The sequence below is a fragment of the Megalopta genalis genome, chromosome 5 (genome assembly GCF_051020955.1).
Source record: "Megalopta genalis isolate 19385.01 chromosome 5, iyMegGena1_principal, whole genome shotgun sequence".
NCBI lineage: Eukaryota > Metazoa > Arthropoda > Insecta > Hymenoptera > Halictidae > Megalopta > Megalopta genalis.
The window spans coordinates 11,968,665-11,993,935 of record NC_135017.1 but is presented as its reverse complement, the minus strand read 5'-3'; the positions used below and the strand labels follow the sequence as shown (position 1 = coordinate 11,993,935).

General features: G+C 44.6%; 4 protein-coding genes across 7 annotated transcripts; 1 reads left to right on the top strand and 3 right to left on the bottom strand.

Moving 5' to 3' along the window:
- Window positions 1–27: 27 nt before the first annotated feature.
- LOC117221051 (coiled-coil-helix-coiled-coil-helix domain-containing protein 7) lies at window positions 28–794 on the top strand. The gene is made up of 3 exons (XM_033471637.2): window positions 28–318; window positions 412–510; window positions 583–794. The coding sequence occupies exons 1-3, from the start codon at window positions 220–222 to the stop codon at window positions 691–693; spliced, it is 309 nt and encodes a 102-aa protein (XP_033327528.2). The 5' UTR covers window positions 28–219; the 3' UTR covers window positions 694–794.
- Window positions 784–5,821, bottom strand: LOC117221050 (ethanolaminephosphotransferase 1). The gene is made up of 8 exons (XM_033471636.2): window positions 5,377–5,821; window positions 4,874–4,942; window positions 4,609–4,801; window positions 4,271–4,533; window positions 4,041–4,198; window positions 3,797–3,977; window positions 3,312–3,488; window positions 784–3,226 (listed from the first exon to the last, which is right to left on the bottom strand). Exons 1-8 carry the CDS (start codon window positions 5,446–5,448, stop codon window positions 3,164–3,166), a joined length of 1,176 nt encoding a protein of 391 aa, XP_033327527.1. The 5' UTR covers window positions 5,449–5,821; the 3' UTR covers window positions 784–3,163.
- Window positions 5,822–6,526: 705 nt separating this feature from the next.
- Window positions 6,527–7,291, bottom strand: COX7C (Cytochrome c oxidase subunit 7C). The gene is made up of 3 exons (XM_076521501.1): window positions 7,075–7,291; window positions 6,740–6,858; window positions 6,527–6,633 (listed from the first exon to the last, which is right to left on the bottom strand). Exons 1-2 carry the CDS (start codon window positions 7,153–7,155, stop codon window positions 6,745–6,747), a joined length of 195 nt encoding a protein of 64 aa, XP_076377616.1. The 5' UTR covers window positions 7,156–7,291; the 3' UTR covers window positions 6,527–6,633; window positions 6,740–6,744.
- Window positions 7,292–7,832: 541 nt separating this feature from the next.
- Window positions 7,833–24,823, bottom strand: LOC117221049 (neprilysin-1). 4 transcript variants are annotated; one of them, XM_076521498.1, is made up of 15 exons: window positions 24,684–24,823; window positions 24,420–24,591; window positions 20,020–21,633; window positions 18,576–18,804; window positions 15,025–15,063; window positions 12,291–12,536; window positions 11,708–11,916; window positions 11,343–11,522; window positions 10,395–10,606; window positions 10,088–10,304; window positions 9,831–10,013; window positions 9,612–9,774; window positions 9,001–9,317; window positions 8,647–8,915; window positions 7,833–8,259 (listed from the first exon to the last, which is right to left on the bottom strand). In XM_076521498.1, exons 3-15 carry the CDS (start codon window positions 20,125–20,127, stop codon window positions 8,256–8,258), a joined length of 2,376 nt encoding a protein of 791 aa, XP_076377613.1. In that variant the 5' UTR covers window positions 20,128–21,633; window positions 24,420–24,591; window positions 24,684–24,823; the 3' UTR covers window positions 7,833–8,255. The 4 variants fall into 4 exon arrangements, with proteins under 4 accessions (XP_076377613.1, XP_076377614.1, XP_076377615.1 ...); XM_076521499.1 differs by having other exon boundaries at window positions 24,420–24,513; window positions 24,684–24,819; XM_076521500.1 differs by having other exon boundaries at window positions 20,020–21,184; window positions 21,466–21,633; window positions 24,420–24,802.
- Window positions 24,824–25,271: the final 448 nt, after the last annotated feature.

Here is a 25,271-nt window from a genome sequence, read left to right as displayed (position 1 = left end):
ACGTGGTGCTTTGCCGAAACGCAAACTTGGTTCTCTATAGTGTGTTCTTTATAATATCACGTGTATCGTACGCAAGAAAGAACGTTAATTGGGATCTGTTGGGACAGACATAATTGAAAACAGGCCGCGAATATCGCGTTCAACGCTGTTGAACTGTGTTGCATCTAACGTTATCGTGTTTTAAGTTACTCGCCCAGTGAAGTTCGACTAAACACAGTGATGACTAAAATAAGTCCCGAAGGGACCCAACAGAAAGAACATGACTCGGCGGCAAGGATCCCCAAAAGGGACCAAGAAATAGACAATCCTTGTCTGCAGGTGATTTAATGACTTTTTTTAAGAGAGTTTCAGTCACCTAACCTCAAAAACATTCATGCGTATTCATTTTGTTTTTGTTCGTTTCTGTTACAGGAACATTTATTGTCTTTGAAGTGCCTCGACGATAACGAATACGTGCAGAAGAGGTGCGAGCCTTACTTCGAGAACTACAAAATATGCAAGATGTTTTGGGTAACTATGTCTAACCGTATTTGATTGGTTTCGGTGAAGAAAAACAGGTAGAAAAAAATATCGGCATTTCAGAGAAATGTTAAGAAGGATCGGAGATTGAAGGGTATCAAACCGGAACTCCCTTTGCCGGAGGATCGAAGAAAAGTGAAAGCAGAGTACATAAAGACATTTGTGCCAGAATAGTGTTAGGTTCTTAATAATTGATTAGAGAAAGATTGTTTAACGAACGACCGTATATTTAAGTAATAGGTAGACAGCGAGAATAAAAGGCGATTTACATAAAATCTTTTTAATATCTTTGGCAGAAACAAACATTTGGGGAATAGTGTGATTACATTTACCATCTATAAAAGTTACAAACAAATGTCGATGCATAAGTTGCGCTGGAAACTAAATTCAACGTCTAAACAGATATAGTTGCGTTTTTTTTTTGCGTCGGATTACATGGATCTCGATCGATGCCGATCACACGGATAACTCTCGATCGGAAACAACGCTATTATTGCTCGCTGTTGCTCAATATTATGTTTATACACAAGATACAATTTGCAAATATGCAAAAATTTGTCCCGTTCTAGCCAGAGATTTGCTAACGTTTCGAACAAACGGATTTTCTTATTTAAAGAACGAACAACGCATCTTAAAGAGTTTCGTAATTACAGCTACTCCATACACTTAACATAAAACGGACTAGAGCAACGTGTATCGAATGTACGAAGAAAAAAAACGGAGGCTCGTCGATTTAGCGTTCGAACTTTGTAACATCGTAATGCAGAACCAGTGAAATGAAAGAGAAAAAGAAAACTGAACAACGAAAGATCGATGCATGGTCAGAATCGTTTCATTTATTCTACATTGACTTTGCGTTACTGCAGACGCGAACTTCAATTTCGGATGTACAGTTTTGATCGTGGGCTTCCAACGTGGGCTTCCACTACCTTAAAAAAAAGTCTTCGTTCACGATAGATAAGCAAACGTACGAAATGTTCTCTTTAGCCCAAAAATAGTCCACGGGTGTTAAAAAAGAAAAAAGAAAAAAAAATAATAACTTAAACAATAATTACCAGCTAACGTATCGTACATTATCTACTATTGTCATGAAGGACATGCTTTCCAACGCAAAGAATAATTTCAAGAGCGTACGATCACTTTGAAGAATTGACAGTGACGCCGACCGAATAATGGCCGAGCAACGTTCTTCGTTACTGAAAAAAAAAAAAAAACAGAAGAGGAACAACGTTGCGCCGCATTCGTTCCGTCGGAAACATTTTTCCTCCCACGTTGAGAAGCTCTAACAGCAAATGCGCGGTTGTAATTTTGAGTATACAGTATCACGCGTTCCATTCGTTTCCAAGAAAATATATATGTGTATATGTATATATGTATATTATATACAGAATAGTCTTTTCGCTGCAGGGGGGGAACGACGATGGAACGGAACGTTCCCCTCGTTCCCGCTCGAATTGACGATTCCAGGTTACTTTAGCCTAACTGTATGGAATTCGTGGATTCAGCGTTGACAGCGCTATGTCCTCGTTAAATGCAACATAACATACACATGCATCCTTACACGAAAATAAATAATGTCTCTTTACACGCGCCTCGTTGCGGCTGCTAGTGAAACACGATACTCCTCCCATCGATCTGCAATTAAAGTCCATTATCCTAGGCTAACCCGGCGGTTATGCGATCAACTGTCACTTGCACCTTGCACCGCTGGATCTACAGTTTCGCTCACAATCAGTGGACAAAGCGGAATCTGGTTCCGCTTTGAAAAACGAGTATTTCAGGATGTACCCTGCGTCTACATTGTGTAACGCCATCCGTACAGTCCCAAGCTGGGACTTCGAACATGGCAAGAGACAGCATAGGCTGACTTCTCGAGTCCAAAAGAGTGTCATGGATTCGGACAGTAGATCCTTCGCATTTCGAGACAGCTCGCCCCAAAGTTGGCCTCATCCTTCTAGAGTAGTTCTCTCTTATCGTCTCGAATATTATCGAACGATGGCAGTCCTGCGATTAGGACTGGCTACCTCATCACGTGTCCACATAAACGCGGTGCAGTTGACAGCGTGCACCACCGTGCCAAGCTAGCCTAGTCGATTAGCTACACAGACAATACACGTTAAAAACGAAAAAACCTCCCCTCGGAACACTTAAAGTCAGAGTTTACGAACTGAACACAAAAAGACAATACAGAAGTCGATAGAGTGCTATACACCTCTCTTGCCCCACCTCGCCCCCTCCCCCTCTTGGCTATCGATTCCACTAAAATGCGCTAACCGTAAATACCGGGACCAGTGTACATCGACCGGTTACGAAAGAAGCGTGATTTCTGCGGCTATGTTTATCACAGCGACACGAGGATTCAAACAATTTGTTGCCTCTGCGAAGGAATAAATAAGATCACGTAACAGGTACTTCTTTTATGGATATGTGATCAGCAATGATTGGATGCGCGAGTGATGTTTCTTTTTTCTAACACTGCCCGGGAATCCTCGTTCCCTTGTCCGAGGTGCCACCCGAGCTGCGAACGGGATCTTCCTCGTTTCCGGCTCGCTTCTTGCCCCTGTCTGCTCTGTACTCACTGATTCGTAGGTGGCTCCGACTCCCTTTTGTTTCTTCGTTTTTAACATGTATCGTCGGCAAGTAGTCAATCGACGCGACTCTTGATGCGGAACGTGTGGATACGGAAGTGACGACACATCTGACGCACCTGGAAGAACACCGGAACGGATCACGAATTATTTCACGGCGAACGGTTTTTCGTTGTTCGAACGAAAAAAGATGCGACCGCTCACCACGCATGTGCCGTAATGAATGTGCGCCAACAGCGCGACCACGGCGACGATATAAGTGAATACCAAGTCGGTACTCGGCAAGACGAAGGTGACGGCTACCGCCACCCCCATGGGCACTAGTATCCACGAGAATATTTCGCATCTGGCGTTGCTCATTTGCGACACGATCAATCGACACTGTAAACGCATCATTAATAGTCATTATTAGTACTTTATAATTTATTATTCTTTATTATAATTAAACTGCGAATTTTTATGCAGATTCTCATTTGCATGCAATTACAATGACATTTTGCAAACACCGGAATGCAAGAGAAGTTTGCTTCATCGATTATGAAATTATTCGTTGTAACAAAAAAAGATGAGAATGTTATTGGATCTTATTAATTTATACGTTTTCTTGCATTTTTAAATCCCTGCGCAAGCCATAAATGCATAAAGATCCGCAGTCTGTTTATAATTATTAATATAAGGAGGAATCTTACGCATATATTGGAGAAAATGGTTCCAACGGTCAAAAACACGATCCTCGGGTCTTTCTCTACTATGTTACTCGGGGAGTGCACTACCCAAACTGTCGAGATCGCGAAGAGAGCACTTAGAGGTATCAGAGGTCTTATAGCGTCTAGGAATGTTCTCATTTTGCCAGTCTTGTCCCTGTAGGATCTGGAAGCGAATCGGCGGTTTTCGTAAAAGTTAAATCGACGATGTTACAACGAATCCACTCACTTGTATATGTTCCAAAGCACCACGGGTAAGCTGGTCACGATCGCGGTGACGTACAGTACAATTTCGAACATCACGCCCACGGAAATGTTGCCGGGCAGCATGAATTTCCAGGTTTCGTGTCCCCCTATGCTTGATATAATAAACACTGTGGTAGTGCCCTGGAAATTGAGAGAATTTGTTAGTTGTATCAGCTGTTGGACTGGAACAACAGCAGTGTTATCGATACTTGCCACCATGGATAAGTCATATCCCCATGGGAGAAACAGCACACCGGTGTTGTACTTTTCCCAATGAGTCAAATAAAAGTTAACAAATACGCTCCACAGTATGAAATACATCCTCATCGGGGATACACTGTGATCCGTACGGCCGAACACGGAGAACATACATACAGTAATCCACATTGTTGTCCAACTGTCCAGTCCATGGTCGAATAATTCTCCCAAGGGACCGGACGTTTGCGTTTTCCTCGCTTGTTTTCCATCTATACCATCTGTAACAGAACCAGGTATGAAACTGTAAATGTTAAAGAAAACGATTACTACGGTCTATCGACTTTATTACTCACCAAGGGTATAAGCCATGAAGACATTAAATGCGCCCAGTGCAAAGACCCATCTTGGTATAGGCGGGTACTGTGGTTTATCGTCGCTGGACGCGTACAGATAATAGTCGTAACTCGCGAACATAGTGAAATTGAAGACAGTGAAGAGGAATCCAGAGAAAGTTAACACATTCGGAGCAACCCATTTCGGACAATACTGAAACAATATTTCAACGTGTTAAATCATTAAGCATTCCAGCGGCTGTTAAGACTTTTAGAAGAAACATACCTGCACTACTTTGTTCCAAAACGGGTGCATAATATACACACTGAGAGGGCTCGTGTCCACAGAGCAGTACTGTAAACAAATCAATGAATATTAATCTGATTTCCTTAAAATCCTAACTCATTGTTCACCAAGCATGCTCGGTCATCAACCCAGAATAGAGGAGCGATGAATGTAAATTGCTCAAAACAATGCATGACATAATGCTGTTCCCCCTTCCCTTCGCCATATGTTTTCCCAGAATAACGTGCATCAACTTAGCATGCACATGAAAGCATTCATTGTAATCCATTTGAACGAGTTGTCTATCGAAGCCTCTAGGAACGATTCAAGCTTGAAAGATAAGTGGAAAAGGTTGACTGAAAATAGGTCCGCGCCGCGAAGCAGCGCGAGGTAGTCAAGGTAACAAAACAATCGCTGACTAAATCCCCATGGAATGCGCGCATCAGTCGGCGGCCACCTAAGCGGGGACTCCCATGGGGAGTAGGCGAAGCCGGGCGCGTTACCTTGTAGCTCTCGAAGCCGGCGAGATGTTGATCGGTCAGGTATTGGACCTCGAGGCCCAGCTTCCGGTACATGTTGTGGCCGGCGTGGGTGTTACGGTGCGCTGCGGGAGACGTTGGTCTTCGGTCGGTTCTCGGAGCTAAGGCGTGTTCGTTCGGCTCATCGGGGACCCTCCCGGGAAAAGACGCCGCGGGTTCCGGCTCTCCGCATCAAAGGCACTGGGGGGTTGCGGTCCGAGCACGTGCTCCTTGGTCGAGTGGCCTGATGTTCAGCGTCGATTCATGGTGACATCGAGCTGCGTGGACGACGATTACCGCGACACGACTGTACCGTACACGGAGTCTTTAGCCTGAAGGCCGATTCTCACGTGCCGACGGGAGAACGAATGAGAGTTAAAACGGCGCGGCGCGGCGAGCGTCGGCCGATCGATTCAACGGCTGGCCCCGGCCTTCGCGAGTCGAAGGGGAAAGAGAGGAAGAGAGAGAGAGAGAGAGAGAGGACTCTGCATAGAACTACGCATTGATAGCGCATCGCTCTTGGCAATTGGCTCGATAATGCGTGCCAAATTATAGTTTCCAGTAGTACGACCGGAACCGTGGGCGTTAATTAATGCCGGCAGGATAGCTCGCCGTCGGTTTTCAAAACCGATCGTTACAACACGAAGGTCGTTTTAGGCTGTTCCTTCGAAGGACGACACCTCGAACTGTCTCATTGTCGCTGCAGCCGTCTGTGGCGCTCTCCTATTCGAGCCGTACACAACTATGTACAATGTTCTGCGGCAATTCGACGATGCTCGGTGCCAGTTAGGCGGGCTAGCCGACGGGTAGAGTACCCGATAGCATCGCGCGCCGTTTATGTAACAGATGCGTAGCTAAGATCGCCGGCAAAAAGGTCATCATCATTTATAATTACCGACGATACGCTCGGACTTCGTTAAACAGGGGACTCGGAATGCGTTCGCGGGAGAGGTGGGGGGAAATTTATTTACGTGAATCGCAACTTTGGATTTTGCTGATGTAGGAGCTGCGGCGATTGCGATCACGAAATAGGAACGTTATCGAACGTGTCCGAACCGCGGGATCAAATGGTACATACGTCGACGAAGGTGATTACGAGAATTCTCGTGTCCGTCGCAGAAATTGTACGCAGGCGTAAACTTTTATTGAGTCATTTATTTATCCCCTTATTACAAATAGATCGTGCGCACCGGGTGCCGCACGGTACAAGTAGACAGGAACTTACTATAGCGAATACTGCACCTGAAACAAGGGCGATCAGGATAAATAAACGTTCGAACACTGATGGCTGGATTAAATAATCGACGACGAGGCATCGCCGTGAAATAAGTGTTCACGGGGAGCTTACATAATTTATTTCAACATCTGGTAACGAAGGATTAAGTACGGCGTCGAGAATCCGCTGCCGAAGAACAGCATGAACGTTCCAGTGAGCACGAATCTGTTCCGAACGTTGAAGGGTAGATTCTGCAAAAATTCAGTTCACGTGGATTTCTAACCTCTCGACGGCCTCGGTTGCGTGTTTCGCGGGGAACGATGCCAGGACGTTCAGTCATGATTATCGAGTTATTCGTACGGATTTCATTGTTCTGCTCGTCCAAGCGGAAGCACGAACTTGCGATAACGCGTAATTGTTGTATAACAACAATTACGCAATTGTCGATATTATTATTTTTTACTTACGGAGCTGGGGTAGCCCTCGCCTCCGTGGTACATTCGCCTCGCACTGGTTGTGAAGGCCCTCCTCAGCTGCTGCGAAATCATTGTCGACGGATAACTTTTGTCAACTCCACGTTGTCTGTCGACTAAACGGATTTTAGGCGCTTTAGAACAATGGCGAGGGGGTCGTCTGCTGCGCGCACGCCCTGGTTTCTCACGAATTCGGTCGTGACGGTCGGTAACTCTGTTTCGAGAGCTTTCAAAACATACGAAACGTCCTCGAAGCACATGCTAGCGTCATCTGTCGTTGGTATTCTAGTACGAAAGAAGATATTCTCCCTAGTTTCTAGTTTATTTTGTTGTCTAGTTCGTTTTACCGACGCGTTTTCGTTCTTTTGTTGGTACGCCGATTATCCAGCTATGGCGGTTCTTTTCCCGTTGGGATACTACTCTCGTAAAGACCGTAATAGGCTATTTTTATTTTAACGAATGGCATGGATTCGATGCAGAAAATCTTCACGAACATTTTGAGACCAAAAGCACTCGTTTTTGGCCGCTGGTTCTCGAGATATTCAAGCCTTTCTGTTCCCATAGCGACTAGATTAGAGCAGTTCAGTGATTTATTTATTTATTTGGGTTATTATTTGGGGCTACAGAGCCCTATTGTACAATATAAATAGGTCAGAAAATAACAATTAGAGGATTTCTTTTAGGATTGCTTAGGATTTTGCTTGGGATTGCAGGGCCTGTCTTTGTCGCCGCGAAAAATCGAAGACGGCATCTTTATATTAAACTTTTTATTCGTTAAATAAACGTTTAATTGATGAAGCAAACATTTCTGAAACACGTTTTCTAAATCTATTATTTTCGATTTTGTACCGAACCGTGAAACAACTCCTATATACATACATACGTTGCTCTCGTCCATAGGATCTTTAGGCTGACACTGTAATATTAAAACACGCATTCGAAATGTACACTCACACTAATACAACAACCCCCTTTCGGGTCCGAAATTTCTGATCGGAAACGAGACTTCCACCACGGTGTACCACGACGATGTAAACTTTTGTTTCCTGTGGTCCCAGCGTGGCTGACAAATACGTCTGCTGATGATGATGATTCCACCTGGAGTCTCCTGATTTAACGAGCCACAGTAAGAAAATTGTTGCGCCTTACGTTTCTTCCTTCAGAGGCTCCAGCGTTTACCTGTCATAATAATTCATAATACAACAGTTGATTTTATAGCCGATCAGTTCTATAAGCGAGAGAAAAATAAATAAAATTATTGAATTGATTACATTCGTTTATATAATAGCTGATAAATTTTATGAGTGAGAGAGAAATATAAATAAAATTATTCAATCGACTACGTTAGTTTATTTAATAGCTGATAAAGTTTATAAGTGAGAGAGAAACATAAATAAAATTATTCAATCGATTACATTCATTTACGTAATAGCTGATCAATTTTATAAGTGAGACTAAAATAAATAAAATTATTCAATTGATTACACTAGTTTATTTAATAGCTGATAAATTTTATAAGCGAGACTAAGATAAATAAAATTGTTCAATCGATTAAAAAACACCTACCAAACACTGCACTTGTGCGTTGGGTTCATAGGAGAGCCCGGAGGACAGTTGTAGGCCCTGGCAAAGTCTTCGCTGTTGGAAAGAGGCCCCAGGACCCTTATAGGGCCCGGAGAGTGAACGCTGCTCCGGATTTTTGTCAGAGCATCCTCCGGCCTCATGGAGCCGCACCAAATTTGGGCATAATTTAGGAAGAATAGTTGGTCGTGCGTGAGATTGATACCAGGGAGCAGAGGTTCCTCCCCATGTATCGACACCCACTTCTTGTACGCCTTCAAAAAAGAATTTTAGCATTAGCAATTTTTAACATTCGATCTTTTTTTTTTTTAGTAATCGTTTCTCAGATTTTGCGATTACCCTGAACGATTGCTTGAGGCCCCCGTTGTCCGCGATGTTCTCGCCTTGCGTCATCCTGCCGTTGATGTTCAAACCTATGTCCTGCAGTTTGTAGTTGGAGTACTGTTTCACGATGCACTCGGCCCGCCTCCGAAAGGCCCCGATGGTCGCATTGTTCCACCATTGCATTATGTTCCCGTCTTTGTCGAACTGGCGCCCTTTGTCGTCGAAACCGTGGGTGATCTCGTGGCCGATCACCACGCCGATGCCACCGTAGTTCAGCGACTTGGGAAAGTGTTGGGAGTAGAAGAGGGGCTGGAGTATCCCTGCCGGGAAAACTATGGGAAAGACGCTCGATTAAACGTGTAACCAGGTACAGTAAATTTCTCCCTAATTCGCGCTCAGATTGCGCACGAACAATGGACAATTTGGGAGCAGGAGATACGATTCTTCGATCCTCGGGGCTCGGTTTTTTTAGTCACCGATTATCAAGGTTATTGGGAAGGCTAAAACAATCGGGTCTCCTTTCCCCAAATTGTCCATTCTTGCGCGCAATCCGAGCGCGAATTAGGGAGAAATTACTACACTCAGCGGCGACACGAGAATACCGTTGTCTTTGGTAAAGCGCGTACCGATGTCATTTTTGTTAGGATTATAGAACGCGTTGACGATGGTGGGGCTGGTGGACCACTTGTTCTTGTCGACAGGCTTCCTCAGCTCCCGCAGATTATGATAAGCCGCGTACTTCAGCACCGCCAGGACGTTCTCCAGGAAATGGTGCTCGGAGATGTTCAGCTGATGGAGCAAGAACGGTGTCAGACAGTACCTCATCCGCCGCCGCAGATACCCACCATTAAATACTCTTCGGAAAGTTCGACAGGGTTCTTCAGAAACTCGGGATACCCAATCCTCTCGATCATGGAGTCGGCTTTGTTCTTGGCCACGGCCCTGGTTTCATCGTCCATCCAGTGATTCTCTGCCAGCAGCTCGTTGAACGCCTCGCGTATGGTATGGATCATCTCCAGCGCAGTTTCCTAAGTGGGAAATCATGTACCGATGAGAGAACTGCGAAGCCCGAAGGTCAAAGATGCAGGTGGCCAGCAGTCACCTTGCTCTCGTGATCGAAGTTGTCGCGTATGAACAGCGCGCCCACGGCCATACCCAGCTTCTTGTTGGTCCACTCGACGCACTGGGCCCACCTGTTCCTCTCGCTCAGTATGCCCAACAGGATCCTCTTGAACTCGACGCTCTTCTGCTGATAGTCGTCTATCATGTGGGGGATTATCGACATCACCAGTCGCCAGAGTATGTAATTGTGCAGCGTCCTGCAATGTAGCATCGATTCGTCTGACTCCGTGCCGCCGTTTTTTTTTTTAAACTCCCGCTTCGAACGGGTGCCCCACCACACGTTTTACCTGCGATTTGTCTTCGCGACGATGCGACCCAGGTGCCCGAAATAGTTCATACCGTACGCAACGATCGGCTCCTGCTCGGTCACAGGAGCGTTCAGCAACTCCTGCAGGTAGACCTGCCATTTCAGCTGCGGTATTTCTAGCTGCAACTCGCGCAACGTCACTTTCCGGTAGATCGAGGACGTGTCGTGTCTGTCTGCCTCTGGCAGAGACACCTGGAATTCAGAGGCAACATATTTGGTATCCAAGTTATGCTGTGGCCGAAGGGTAGGTCTGGTTATATAGTATAGGGTCTTGGGAGTCTCGGTAGCAATAGCTCGCTCTGCTAGCCAGAGACAGTAATTGGAAAGATTTCAGCTTGTGAGGACCATCAGTAGACTGCCAGATGGCAGTCTAAAAGGGCTGACGATAACCCTGTCGACACCAGGTGGTGTGCTCAACTGTTACCATAGAGAGTGTCTCGAAACCCTAAGGATAAGTAGCAGCTTAGAGTAGTAGCAACTCCAGAAAAGCTATGCGAAGCATCCTAGAATGTGGATCAAGTGTGTGGAGTCTCCTAATGGGGTCTATTCTGCCATGGTCACCGGTAGAATAACTGCATAACCCTGCTAAAGTTTAAACCCATGGGGTCTGCAGTCTCCTGATGAGATCTACAGTAAATTCTCTCAAATTGTCCCACCCTTCTACCTCGCAACAGACACCAGCAGGGCCTGGACTAGCCTAGCGAGATCAGAAAACAGTGACCTGGTGTTGAGACTCCAAATTTTGAGGATTAGTGTCGGGACTTCAGTTTGACGTTAGATGGTCCACCCGGTTCTCAGCATAGAGATTGGGGTCTTGAGACATCCAAACAAGCCTTTAGGTTCTTACAGCCTGTCGTAACATACCCTAGCCTAGACCCTAGCATACCCTAATCCCATCGAAACTGGGAGGCAACGACACGGTGCTTACATTGGCCAACTGTTGCTCCAAGAAGATAACTCTCTCGAACTCAATGGGCGCGACTTTGGGGTCCGCTCCTAGCAGCACGGCAACGCTGGTCATGTACCGGTGGTACGCCTTCAACGCAGCCTCGCTGCTCTTGTTCAGATAATAGTCCCTGCTGGGCAGCGCGAGCTGCATCTGGTCCAGCTGCGAACACACCAGACAGACGGACAGTTAGGAGACGTCCTCGGCGACCCAGGCCCGTCAAGAAACTGATCCGATGTCTATCGAAGAAGCCAGTTTAGCCTTGTTTACTACCCATCGTCCCCTCTCACATCGCGACTCTCATACTGTGCAGACGTCGACCAAGGGGCCTTACTTTGCCGGCGCACCTGGATGATGTTGGCAGAGGAGTTCATGTCGTCCGGGCCGACCCATTGCTCCAACAGCACACCCTCGTTGTACTCGGCCCGCAATCGACCCAACAGGACCTCGATCGGGTACGGCGGCGGTTTCCAGGACGGGCCGTCCACCGCCGGCCATCCGCCGAGCAGTCTCAGGATCCTCTTCAATGGGGCGTCGCCGATCTCCCTGATCCGAGCTGTTGAGGACATCCGAACGCTCAGTTTACACTAAGATCTTCCAGATGACGTTGAAAGTATCGAATCGATCGCTTTACTCCCGGGCGAATTTAATGCGAAAGCGAGTGCAGTCGTTTCTTCCAAATTGTCCCTCGGTTTGGGGACGAAAATGGACAATTCGGGAGAGGCGATGCGATTATTCGAGGCTCGCGGCTCGCTTTTATAGTCGCCGATTATCGACAACTTTGTAAATGAGCCGCTCGAATAATCGTGTCGCCTCTTCCCAAGTTGTCCGATTTTGTTTGCGAGCCGAGGGACAATTGGGGAGAATTTATAGCGAGAGGTGGAAGTTCAATCGGAGCACGCGTCCGAGAAAAATTTTCGTTGTACCCACGGATGTCCATGCACGATTTGTAGAACCTCTTCGCCTTCAGGGTGGCGTCGTTGTCGTTGTCGTTCGGCGGCTCTTCGAGCACCCGCTTCAGACTCACTTGCAGCTGGTCCGCCAGCACTTCGAACGTGCTGATCGAGCTCATATCTTCCGGTATCACGTGCTGCTGGTTCCACGCGCCGCATGCGTACTGGAAGAAGTTCACGCAAGGCGCTGCGGTCCGGTCCATCGCTGACAACAGACTCGCCGCTGAAATCCGTACGTTAAATCCAAAACTGATTCTCCTCGCGGCGTTCCAGAACTCCAGTCAGGAGGTGCATCGGCCGATTTCGAGTAACCTTTTCCTTTGCGAAAATGTTCCACGTCGCTTCGTTTACGAGTTATTAACGAAAAACGCGGACCAATTAGGGGACGAGGACTGTCGTCGCCCCGCCCCAGCGACGCCAGGCTCGTCAGCCGTACTCGGAGTCCGATTGGTCGGTGTTTTTCGTTAATAACTCAGCAACGGAGCTGCGGAGAACATTTTCGCTAAGGAAAAGGTTGTTTCAAATCGTCCGAGGAATCTTTCTGTGATATAAACGTCATTTTCAAAATACTTTTGTAGGTCTGTTAGCCTATTTGTTGTTCCTTGTGCGACAGGAATTTATTTTATCCAATTGTCGACAATTAGGCGGCGATTTGTGTTCTCCGTAAGAGTTATGGGACACCCTGTATACTCTTCAAGTTTCATCGAGTTTCTCGAATAAAATCTCACTGTTTTCTTTGCCAAATATTCTTAAAACATTCTGCGTAAAACAGTAATGGATTTCTTTCGCTTGAAATGTCGAATTCGAAATTATACATCGAGCCGCGGTTTTCACGTTTCCAAGTTGCACTTTCGCCGCATCTAATTGCGCCCGGTAATCCCGTGGAGGCTTAATATCTAGATAGCATAATCGAGTGAGGACGGGGGCTCGCTCTGATCTCGGGATTAATTACGTATAACAGGATTCCCGCGCAACACCCGGGCTTTCACATTTTAATGCCTTCGATCAATATTAACCCATTTTTGTCATCGTAATCGGTTGCGAGAGGAAAAAAGAAAAAAGTGAAAAACTTTCACGGTGAAACGTAGCCGCCGCGTACTCTCGCGAATGATTTCTCCACAAATAGGAACAATGATCTCGGATTACACGGAAGAGCGTTAACGAGAGTTATTTCTTCGATCGAGAAACTTCGATGCGCCGCGTCGCAACTCGGCGTTCTTTCTCGATCGACGGAATTTTAATCGAACTTTTTACGCGAACAGAATAGTTCTGCGTTGTTGAAATGTAAATTGCGAAATTCCTGGCGCGGCGCCTTTCGAATTTCCGCATTCTTTCGCGGGAATATTTGCCCGAGTACTCGCCGGCGCGTTGTTCTCCGCGGCTGAAAATCTCAACAAGGGTTCCCGCGGAAAAATCCGCACCTTTTTTTTCGGCGTTCCGCCGGCGAACGTGTTTTCATTTTCATGCTCCGACGTGCAAACCCGTGAAAGCTGGCCGGCTTTTGCACGCGCGACCCGCGATTTTCTCTACAATTTTCAAATTCAGGTCGAGCACACCGTTCTCTTCCGCCTTTTTCGCGTAGAACACGAGCTTAATTAAAATGCTCTTTAGACCCGGCTGCTTTCGCGTTTTATAATCACAATAATTAATCATACGGATTTCCTTAATTCATTAATCCCTCGCAAACGAACAATGTTCGTTTTATGTAACAATAAATAATTGATTCCAATGACATTTTATGTTCTCTTTGACACTCGCTAAATATTGTTGTTCAATACTCCTGACTATTCAATGGAATTTTAACTAACATATCTAAAAGCACCTTACAAAATACGTTGGAAACAATTGATAAATAAAACTGTGGGGTCCATTTGGACCCCGAGTATAAATATTCTCACTCGTCTGTCTAGTTTCTAAAAATTCATTGATATCTTAATTAACGTGTCCAGAAGCTTGCAAAATCTGTGTAAAAAAAGTTGACAAATTAAATCATAAACGACGATCATATTTTTATAAAAAACTACGTTACTACCTCGCGAATAAATAGATCGAACTTTTCGATAGGTGATATCCAAGAATATTTTCCTTTTGCGCGAACGTACGAAATATCGCCTCTGCGATCCACCAAAAATTCCGTCCGTATCGCTGAAAATTTCCTCGAACCGCGAAATCAAAATTTGGCTGTCGACGAATGTCACGGGGGCAGAACCGGGAAATCTGTGTCATCGACTTTCTATGGTGGCAGAGATACACGGTGTGTATCACCGGAGCGAACGTCCGAGTCGGTCGAGGACGAGCGCGTAATCAGATCGTCGAAAACTGATTGGTGGTCTTCGGGAATTGCGTTCGAAGCCTCCGCGCCGTTGCAAATCGCATTATACGATCCCCGCGGAATTGCTTGCCGCCCGGCCGCAGCAGATTCGATTCCCGATTGCGCCGTTTCGGCGTTTCACTGACCGTTGATGACCGTTTACGCGCCGAGCGTGGAGGGAAGTCGTCGAACGTGGGAACGCCGTTTTACATTTCGTCCGCCTTTTTTACCCGGTCAAAATCGCACTTCTCGAATTTCTACCGTGATCATCTTCGGATAATTCAGATCGCGTTTCAAGCAACAATTTTTCGGAAACGTCACTCGCGCGAACGAAACGCGCGACGCTCGCCGCGTTCAACAAAGGAACGCGTTGTTCGAGCGATGTCCTGGCGATTTTTACCTGTTCTGACGCACTCCTCCGTCATGCAGACGTCCGGACCTGTAAGAAGAACGAAGTCTCTATCCAGTAGCAGCATTAAAGTCACCGGAGAGAGAGAGAGAGAGAGAGAGAGAAAAAAATAGGAGGGAAGGCAAACGAAGGCAGAACGCGGCGTCTCTATCGAACGCTGCAGAATTCGCGCGAAACCGTCGAACGCAATTTTTTTGCGGCGCGCGTTCACGGTCGCGTGTCTGCTGCTTAACATAAAGAGGGCCATTGTTGCGCGCCGCGTCTTCGCGGTTTGTACCAGATCGTCGTGCAACACTTGCCGTGACGTTCCGTCGGCGATACAATGCCGGTTTTTGTCCCCGTAATTGGCTCGCTAACGAACTCATCGATTCTTTGTCCGAACGAACAGCAATTTCCCTTCGAACAAACCGCTGAGCGCGAACGCGCGCGCGTTTCTTAACGCTCGAACGACCGGCGTCCGTGACAAAAGTCTGCTCGACTATGCTTATTAATCTTTTTATACGTCGTTTAATCATCGGCTGCGAAAATTCGAACGAGTTTTCAGGAAGCCGGCACTCGAATTTTTCCAGCCTGGGTCCAAACGGACCCGAGCTGCGCCCTCCGAGTGTCGATCATTCGATGCTAATTTTCTCTCGAAAATGGTTCACTGATCTTTTAACGATAGGTAATTAAATTGAATAAATTATAATTATGATAGTAACATTGTAACAATAATATTATGATATTATAATAATATTAATAATATTATAACATTATAATTGTATTACTAATATTATAATAATATTAATAATATTATAACATTATAATTGTATTACTAATATTATAACATTATAATTGCATTACTAATATTATAATAATATTAATAATATTATAACATTATAATTGCATTACTAATATTATAATAATATTAATAATATTATAACATTATAATTGTATTACTATTATCATAATATTATAATTGTATTAATAATATTGTAATATTACAGTATAGTGGTATTATTATAATTATTCATTTAATTATATTTTATTCGATTACAGTATCGCAGATTACTTTCTAAAGAGGGAATTAATTTTTGAAGGATGTATTATAATAACACGTTATCGACTTGGTAAAGGGAGAATATTGTTGAAGCATTTTTGACTACGCTTGCCTAATCGATCGCTCGACGGACAATATAAACATATTACGATCTCATTTCGCCGAGCGCTTATGGATGCCGGTGATTCGATTAATTCTGCCGGTGGCTATGAGGTAACACGGCGAAGCGGCCTTTTCGAGTGGAACTTGATAGCCTCGACTCAATTCGATTCGATTCGGCTGATCGATGTTCGTTTCTGACACGAACACGCCGCTGAACCGTCGACAATTTTCGTGTTTCACTTTGCACGGGTTTCGACAGCCGGCAGAACGTTTTACAGCGAAATATCGCCGCGAAGTTTCGTGCCAAAACTGCCCGGAACAATTAATATTAATCAATAAGCCGAAAGAGAACCAGCAATTTTATGAAAATCGGTCGCACGCCGACAAGTCTGCTCTTTTATTTACATCATCTGGAATCGTCTTTCGTGTACGTAAATTTTGCATGAAAAAATTAATTCTTTCAAAAAATCATATTCACTTTTTTGCAAATTAGATGAACCCTCTCGCGGATCTTATTTATCTTTTTCGCAAATGAAATTCGCTCGATCAAAATTGACCATCTTTTGCATAATCTTTAAATTTTATACGAATTTTATTACAGACCATTATACAAAGAAACGAACTTTGTTTGCAAAAAATGTGAACGAAATCTGCAAGAGGGTTCATTTTATTTGTTGAAAAGTGAAGACGATCTACGAAAGAATATTGAGCAGAGAAGCTGTATTGCGGTATCAGAAAATTTCAGCCTCGTTTGAAAAATTGTGATGCTAGAAACCATAAAAAACGCTATGTAACCGATCAACAGCTTCGCCAGAAGCCAGGGTTGTCATTCAGTCATCATCAACGTGTCAGAGAGAAGAACTAGATGCAACCGAACTATACTAGCAGACCCCTGCACCGTCGCGCCGTTAAGGCCCGTGATCTAATAGAAATTGTCACGCGTCATTAGGCTAGACGTGAATTAATTTTCGTCAGCGTGACGACACGTGGGTGAATAACTAGCAATCCTAACCACTTTTGTACCGCTCGCTATGCGTCCAATTGTGTTCCGTATTTACCTACCGTTCCGAGATTCTACTCGCTTATTAGCACCGCGACCAATATACCCGGTGGTCCATCAGTAAATGGATGGATGTCCCAAAATTATTGTGCAAGCGAGAAACGAGGGGTTCCCGAGGTCGTTTGAAGTAACTTTCTCCTCAGCGAAAATGCAATCCGCGGCTTCGTTTACGAGTTATTAACGAAAAACAGTGACCAATGAGAGGCGAGCTCGGCTGGCGCGAGGCGGCGCAGACAACGAGCGCAGGACGCCCAGTTCCGTTGATTGGCTCGGCCGCCTCGCGCCAGCCGATCTCTGCTCTCATTGGTCATTGTTTTTCGTTAATAATTCGTAAACGAAGCCGCGTATTGCATTTTCGCCAAGGAAAAAGTTACTTCAAATGACCCCAGGAACCCCTCGTTTCTCGCCTGTACAATAATCTTGGTACACTCTGTATAGATTTTTACTCCAAAGAGATAGGCTCTGAGCTTCTATTTTCGGACGCGTTCCACGCTTATTTATTTCGAGCTGTCATCGTTATTCATATCCAGGCTATTCCCTCGGCGAAAACAAAAAGAAAAATGACTCTCTGCCGGAGCTCTTTTCTGTCCTGAAAAACGTGATTTTTCCACGATGATCCATTGGCTGTTCCCGCCTATTCCTGTCTAGTAATAAATCGTATGGAATGAAACAGAGGCGAGGTCACGATAACTTCATTTTATTTCGCGACTATACTTTCTTATTTTAGATAACCCAGCCGCTGATTTATTTCGAAATATTTTATTCATGAGGCCATCATAATGTTACTTCACCATTTCATCTTCTCCTTATTTTAGCTCATATTAGTTCTACCATCCGCTGTTCATTTATAAAACCATCATAAATGAAATCGAAGATCCTCCGTCTATCAAAAGATCGGTCATACTGACTTCGTTACTGTTTTATTTGCGAAACTATCATAAATAAAGTCAAATATCTTTCGCCTATCGGAAGCTACATTCTACTTCGCCTGATCTCCAATTTCGAGATCCATGTCTCGACTTCCGTTTCACCCGGTAGACCGGTCCTCGTCAACTTCAATAGGCAGACTTCGCAGCGGCGATCTCCGCCATCTAATTCCATCCCATTCTACTTGGCCGCGGACACCTAAACCCGCCCACGCGTCGTCTAATCCAGCGGCTGTTATCCACCGACACCTCTCTCTCTCTCTCTCTCTCTCTCTCTCTCTCTCTCTCTCTCTCTCTCTCTCTCTCTCTCTCTCTCTCTCTAACCGGCGTCCGAAGACGCGCGAGGCAATCGTCCGCCGCTCAATTAAACCGGATCGCCGGTAACCGGCCACCGTTTAGGGTTAATTCAACTTACGGGCCTCCTGAGCGCACTCGTGGCTCGTGTACAGCGCCGCCCGCAGCAGCACAATGAAGATGGAAGTGGTTAAGAGCGTGATGGTCAGCACGAGCAGCAATTGCCGCCTGTTCACCGGCTCTCTCCATCGCCGCGTGATCGACGCGGCCCTCGCTATCGGCCTTCGGTCGTTACCAGAATGATGGAGGTCCGTCACCGTGGTGGTGTTGCCATGGGGCACGTAGGTCACCTGCAATCAGGCGGCCGTCGTTTTTCGAGCCGGGCGGTTCGGCGACCTCGTGGAACATGGATGGATACGGTGCGAATCTTTCAGGAGGATCGGGAATTGTACGGAAGATAGATTAGGGGTGTCACTGTGGTCTGAGAACTAGATGGATTGGATGTTCGGACTTAAATCGATACGATTGAATCTGCATCTGGCATTTACACTTGTACTTAATGCTTTGCTTAATGTTGTGCTTAATGTTGTGCTTAATGCTGTACTTAATGTTGTACTTAATATTGTATTTAATCTTGTACTTTAATCATGTATTCAACCTTGTACTTAATGATGAACTTGATCTTATACTTAATGGTGAACAAAATGTTGTACCTAATCGAGCACTTAATTTTGCACTTAATCTCTTGAACCTATCTTCTTACTTAATCCTTAATCAATTCTTATACTTAATCTTCTATACCTATTCTTATACTTGATCTCGAACCTATTATTGTGCTTGATCTTGTATTTAATCTTGTACTTAATCATGTACTTAATCTTGTACTTAATGTTGTACTTAATGATGTACTTGTACTAATCTTGTACTTAATGTTGTACTTAATCTTGTACTTAATGGTGAACCTAATATTGTACCTAATTATGCACTTAATTTTGTACCTATTCTTTTACTTAATCCTTAATCTATTCTATACTTAATCTTCTATCTATTTCTACACTTCATCTCGAACCTATTCTTGTACTTAATCTCGTACTTAATATATCAAAAGTACCACCTGGTATTAGGTCCAGACGGATGTCAATATCTTGGGATAGATGTCCAATCCTACATTTTATCTGTCAAAGGTACTGCCTGCATTTTGTTCCACATAGATAATAATGTTTTACCGTGGATGTCCCATTTTGCATCTAATCTATCAAAAGTACCACCCGAATGTTGTTTGCAAACAGACATCAGTGTCTTCTCATAGAACTTTCATCTCACACTTGACCTACCAAAATCGCTCCAAATAATTGGAAATGATTGAAAATTATAGTTCCAATAATCAATAAAAAAAAAAAGAATCAGAGATCAGAGACATTCGCTCTCGCGTCGAATCTACCAAAAGCACCAACACGTCTACAATCTATCGAAGCCGTCAGCATCCGCCAGGACCAAGAACCCCGGCACACGACACCCTGGCCCAGCTGATCCTCGGCTGCCTACAAGAAAAGGGTTTTCCCTACCTGAATGGCATTAGCGGCAGGTGTCTCGAAGCTTGGTCCAGGTAGGGCACCGGTCTGCTCGTTGATGACGGTGGCCCTGATGTATCCGTTGTTGCCCTCCTGCTTCATCCTCACGGCCCCAGGGTCTTCTACCTGAACTGGAGCGACGGCGAAACGTCCGATTCTCAACCCGGGAGCTGTGTCAACGACCGTTGTAACGTTGACATCGCGGCTGCTCGCGATCAAGACGGTCCTGATGCACACGGATCAATGGGGAACGGCGGTCTCTCACACGCGAACGAGTAGTCGACTGACGGTCATCGGTCACTACTTGTCCTCTGTCATCGATGACAGCTCGCCCGATTTTTCGGTCGCTCGGCACGAGATGGATCCGGCTGATTTTCCGAACAGATTCGGTCCTCTCTTCGGGCTCTCGGAACGGGTACGTCACGCGTTGCTCTGGGTGTATGGGCCAAGGCGGAGTGCCGCGGAAGATCTGGTTCTCAGCTCCGAAAGGATCTGTGACCGCGGTGCTACTGACGAGTGCCACGGACACCTCGCAGACTCGCGCCACCTCCGGTGTTCCTTCCCCCTCCACTTCCGCCTTCCTCACCCTCGGGCAACCCTCGATTTTGTTTACTACTCACGAGGAACGGGAGGGGGCTGACAGGTGGTGCATTGTCTCTACGTTGCACCGCACCGTTGCACCGATCACACGCGATTCGACGCGCACGCCGCACCATCAACCACTTTGCTCCTCGTTCCCCGGGGAGGCCAGCAATTTATCTCACGCAGCATTCGAATTTTATTTGATCCATTTTTTAAACGAGAGCTCCGACTGTACGTCTTAATCTCGCGGTAAACAAATTGCGGGCCGCTTGTCAGTCGTTATCGCTAATAGATCGTTATTGCTAGTGGATTGTTATAGTTGCTCGATCGTTACAGTTTACTACATTGTTGTTGTTAATAGATCGTTTATTGTTAGCGGATTATTATTGTCGACAGATCACGAACTGTTAACGGATTGTTATTCTTAATGGATTGTTATGCTTAAGAGATTGTTGAACAGATAAAACTGTGAACAAAATTCACGTCTCAAATCACAAAATGTTAATGGATTGTCGTTGTTAATAGATTGTTATTTTTAATAAATTGTTATCCTTAATAGATTGTTGAACAAATAAAACTGTGAACAAAATTCACGTCTCAAATCGCAAACTGTTAACGGGTTGTTATTCTTAATAGATTATTATCCTTAATAGATTGTTATTCTTAATAGACTGTTATTATATTTATATATTGTTAATAGCAATGTATTAATACATTGTTATTATTAATAGATTGTTATTCTTGATAGATCCTCATCCTTAACACGACCTTATTGTTAATAATATTGTATTATAAATGAATAAATAAACGTATTAATAAATTAAGCGACTGCCCGAAGGGTTGACAGAGTCACCTTACCTGGGGTGGCACGGTTTGTTTACGAAAAGGATACCTGCACCACCGTCGTCGTCTATTTGCACCAGAAATTCACCCTCCTCGACGTACCAACCCCCTTCCCTCGCCCTGGTCATTTTTCTCGATTCTCTATTCGGGAATGCGCCGCTTTCCTGACCAAACAACGGTACACTGTGAACAATGTATCGAATTATTTAATTGCATATTGGCGACATACATTTTTATCTACCGATTTTGCAAACTCGTCGCAGAAAATAGTTCGTTCTGACTTTTAATTTGCCGCGATTACGGAGGAGCGGGGGAAGGGTCCCTATTTGCTACGAAGAGTTTCAGAGAGTCGATGGGAAGTTGAAAATATTTTCTATCAGTCCCCGGTATCGATCGGTGTATCTCGGATTTTCTATTAATACCTCTATTTTACATCAATTCTCGTAATACAACGTGGTTATTTTAAGGGTTGCATTGCGCCACAGATTGCGAGCAATAATAAAATTGTCGCGGTTCGATCTGTACAGAAATTGCGAATATATTTCGGAATATACATTCAGTTTCGCTACGAAAGACCGTTTACATAACGAAAAAATCGATTTCGGATAATTCGCGTACTAATCGATTCGAACGTATTCACGAAATGCGGTCGTAAATTTCGTAATACTGATTCGAGTAATCGTTTCGAGCAGATTTTGGTAGATCTGTGATTTAACGTGAACGGAGCTGAATCGATGGAAAATGAATTGTTTCGAACGAGAACAGATTTTATTAGTCGCGACGCATCCGACTAATTATATTCACGTTTCTTTAGCACCGTTCTACCTGGCTAAGGGGGTCGTTCGACTGTTAAATCCTTTCAACCCTCCGCTGACCATCCCTCGCCCCTCCAGCCGCCATATTTTCTGCCACGACAGTGGATCTCAGGGGATCGTAAACGCTTCTTGCGTACAATTTTCCGGCGAACAATCGTTCAAACCCCCGTGCAAAAATCGCAACCCCCAGAAACTAACCCCGACATAAAAATCCGTTGCACTCGATTGTCTAATAAAATCACGCGTGTCAACCTTTAACGCGTTGAACAAACACTACAACAATTCCGGGACGATCGTAACAGATGCAACAAGCGGCGTTCCGCGTGCAGCGTTACGATTGGATATTTACAATGCACTTTGCAGAAGCAAGCGGAACGAGGGTGCAGCAAACAATGCGCGAGGGAAGTGCTACGTGATACAATATAGTGCGACAAGTGTAACGAGTTGATACTGCTCGGAATAAATTGAGATAAAATAATCGAGGGTTGAACATTTTTTGTGGAAAAGTTCACAACCCTCGATTATTTTATTTTAACTTGTTCTCAGCAGTTTGATATACAAATATTTATTATGTAATTATATAAATATTTATTATATAACTATATACTTATTTAGTATATTATATAATTATACAAATATACAATAAATGTGTAATATATAAAAATATATATGAAGATATATACGGAAGGGTTGCGAATCTCCAATTTTGTCATTGAATCACTGTCGAGTGTATCGTTCCGGTCAGTCGAAATATATTTGTAAATTCCTCCGCGTTGAAATGTACGTGGAAAAGGGAGAGAAAGGGTGACAATAGGGCGACGCGGACAAAGCCAACCCCCTCGAGCGGCCGTCAATTGTTTACGCGGCGTCATAGATGCAACAAGCGGCGTCAACGTTTCCGGTGACACGCCTCACGTTCAAACAAACGCTCCACTTGAACCTCCCTCGATTAACAGAGCAAACAATTAACACAAAGCGGGCAAGTTTATTAAAAACCGGGCGGAACGGTCAAACATTGTAATCGCAATTCAGTTTCATTATTTATAATATCGGGAGATCGGCAACAACGAAATAAACAATATTGCACAACCCTTGTTAACTCTTGGTATTTTATTGTTGTTTCGAATCAATTATTCGCTCTCCAACGGGAGCAACTTTAATTCGTAATGAACGCATTGATATACAGAATACAATTTTCTGTCGATATTATCTCATTTTTTTATTTCGAGTCTATGAAAATTACAATTTTAAATAACAAATTTATTTTTCAACAAATCCGTCAGGGCACGGAAGAGAATATACGTTGCGATTTTACCATTATTTCGAGTCAACAATTTCGCAAAAAATCACGATTTTACTTTCCATCGAAGAATCAATTTTTTAACAAATATTTCGAAATGGAAAAAGGAACTTGCTGATTGATTTGCAGTGGTCGGAGTGTCGTGCGAATCTATGAGCGGCGCGTAGCATGCTGTGTTTTAGCAAAAGCGGGGTCTCGCCGGTGGAAAATTGGACAGGGGCGTCGCGCGTTTTCGGGATTTTCTATGAAAATCGCATGATCCGGGATGAATTGTTTATTGTGCCCCGTTGACGTGGAAAATCCGGAAAATCGCGAGCGACGGTCAATGCCGGACCGAGGGTATTTCAGCGCGGCTGCGCCCCTTAGCGCGACCACGGAACGACAGCCCACTTTTCTTTCTCTTTCGCGTGCTTCCTTTTTTCGTCGGGCAGGTAACACGATTTTTGAACCTTTCCCGTGTCGCAGGCCCTGGACAATGTCTGTCACGTATCCTTTCTGCGACGGGATTGCCAATCTCTAGCGGTGACTGCACGTTACAAAGGGTTCTCGCCGAAGGGGTGCCAGAATAAAAATAAAAATACAAATAAAGATAAAAGTCCCAACGAAATTTTATTTCGAAAATTAACCGAGCCACTTGCGATGCACGAAGAAATACTTGAGAGCGAAAATTTGAACAGCATCGAATTTCGAGCACGGAAATGATGATAGCGTTACAACATAGAAGATCATTTTCAAATCGATGAATTTACGATGTTCAACGGCGGTGGTTCAACGTCGGATTTTCCAAGAATTTATTCGAGCCTACATTCTCAGTTTTGCGATCGGTGTTTTAAATATTTTCTGTTATGTCTTACCATCAGGACTGTCTCTGTTCCCCATCCCATCTATCCCCATTCTCTGTTGCTGTTGCTGCTGCGGCTGTGACTGCGTTTCACGAGGCTGTTGCTGCTACAAAGTCGATATCAAGCATGCGCCGTCATTGTGGATTCGCGTCATTATCGTAATCTTGAGAAGTCACGCATAGGGCTCGATAACATAATAATAGTGATAATAATAATAATGATAACGACAACGCGACAATAGAAAAGGAAACAACGATAATACAATGCGGCGGCTACCTCCAGACTCGCCAGCAGATGGATTCTCCTTTCCCGCAAGTGACCGATCCGCCTCGGTTCGTATATATACAAACTTCGTCCGTCCTTCCGACATACCAACGTCTAAGGCAAGGGCCCGCTAAAATAGCCTTACCGATGTGTCCTCTAGCGGGTCCCGGACGAAACGCTCCCCCTCCCCCCTTCCACCAGAAACCTACGTCATTTCGGTCACCGCCAAATACAAATTTATTTTCATTTACACACACACACACACACACATACCACACGTTGACATAACCTTGACATATACATTTTTCATTTTACATATACATATATATATGTCACATATGTTTACATATATATATATTATATGTCTAATCAGGAATCGATAAGTTTCTTTAAAAGTAAACGAAAAATGCATTGGAACGTGCGACCCTGATACAATTGCAACAATCGAATTCGCAACACTTTTCTGCATTATTGAACAGAGTGACGCAACGATGTCTCGATGGAACGCGCGCTGAATACATTACAGGCCACAAAAGACGGTTGTACACGCCGGGCATTAAAATGCGAGAGAGGAAGGCTGCGCCGCGGAATATGGGTGAC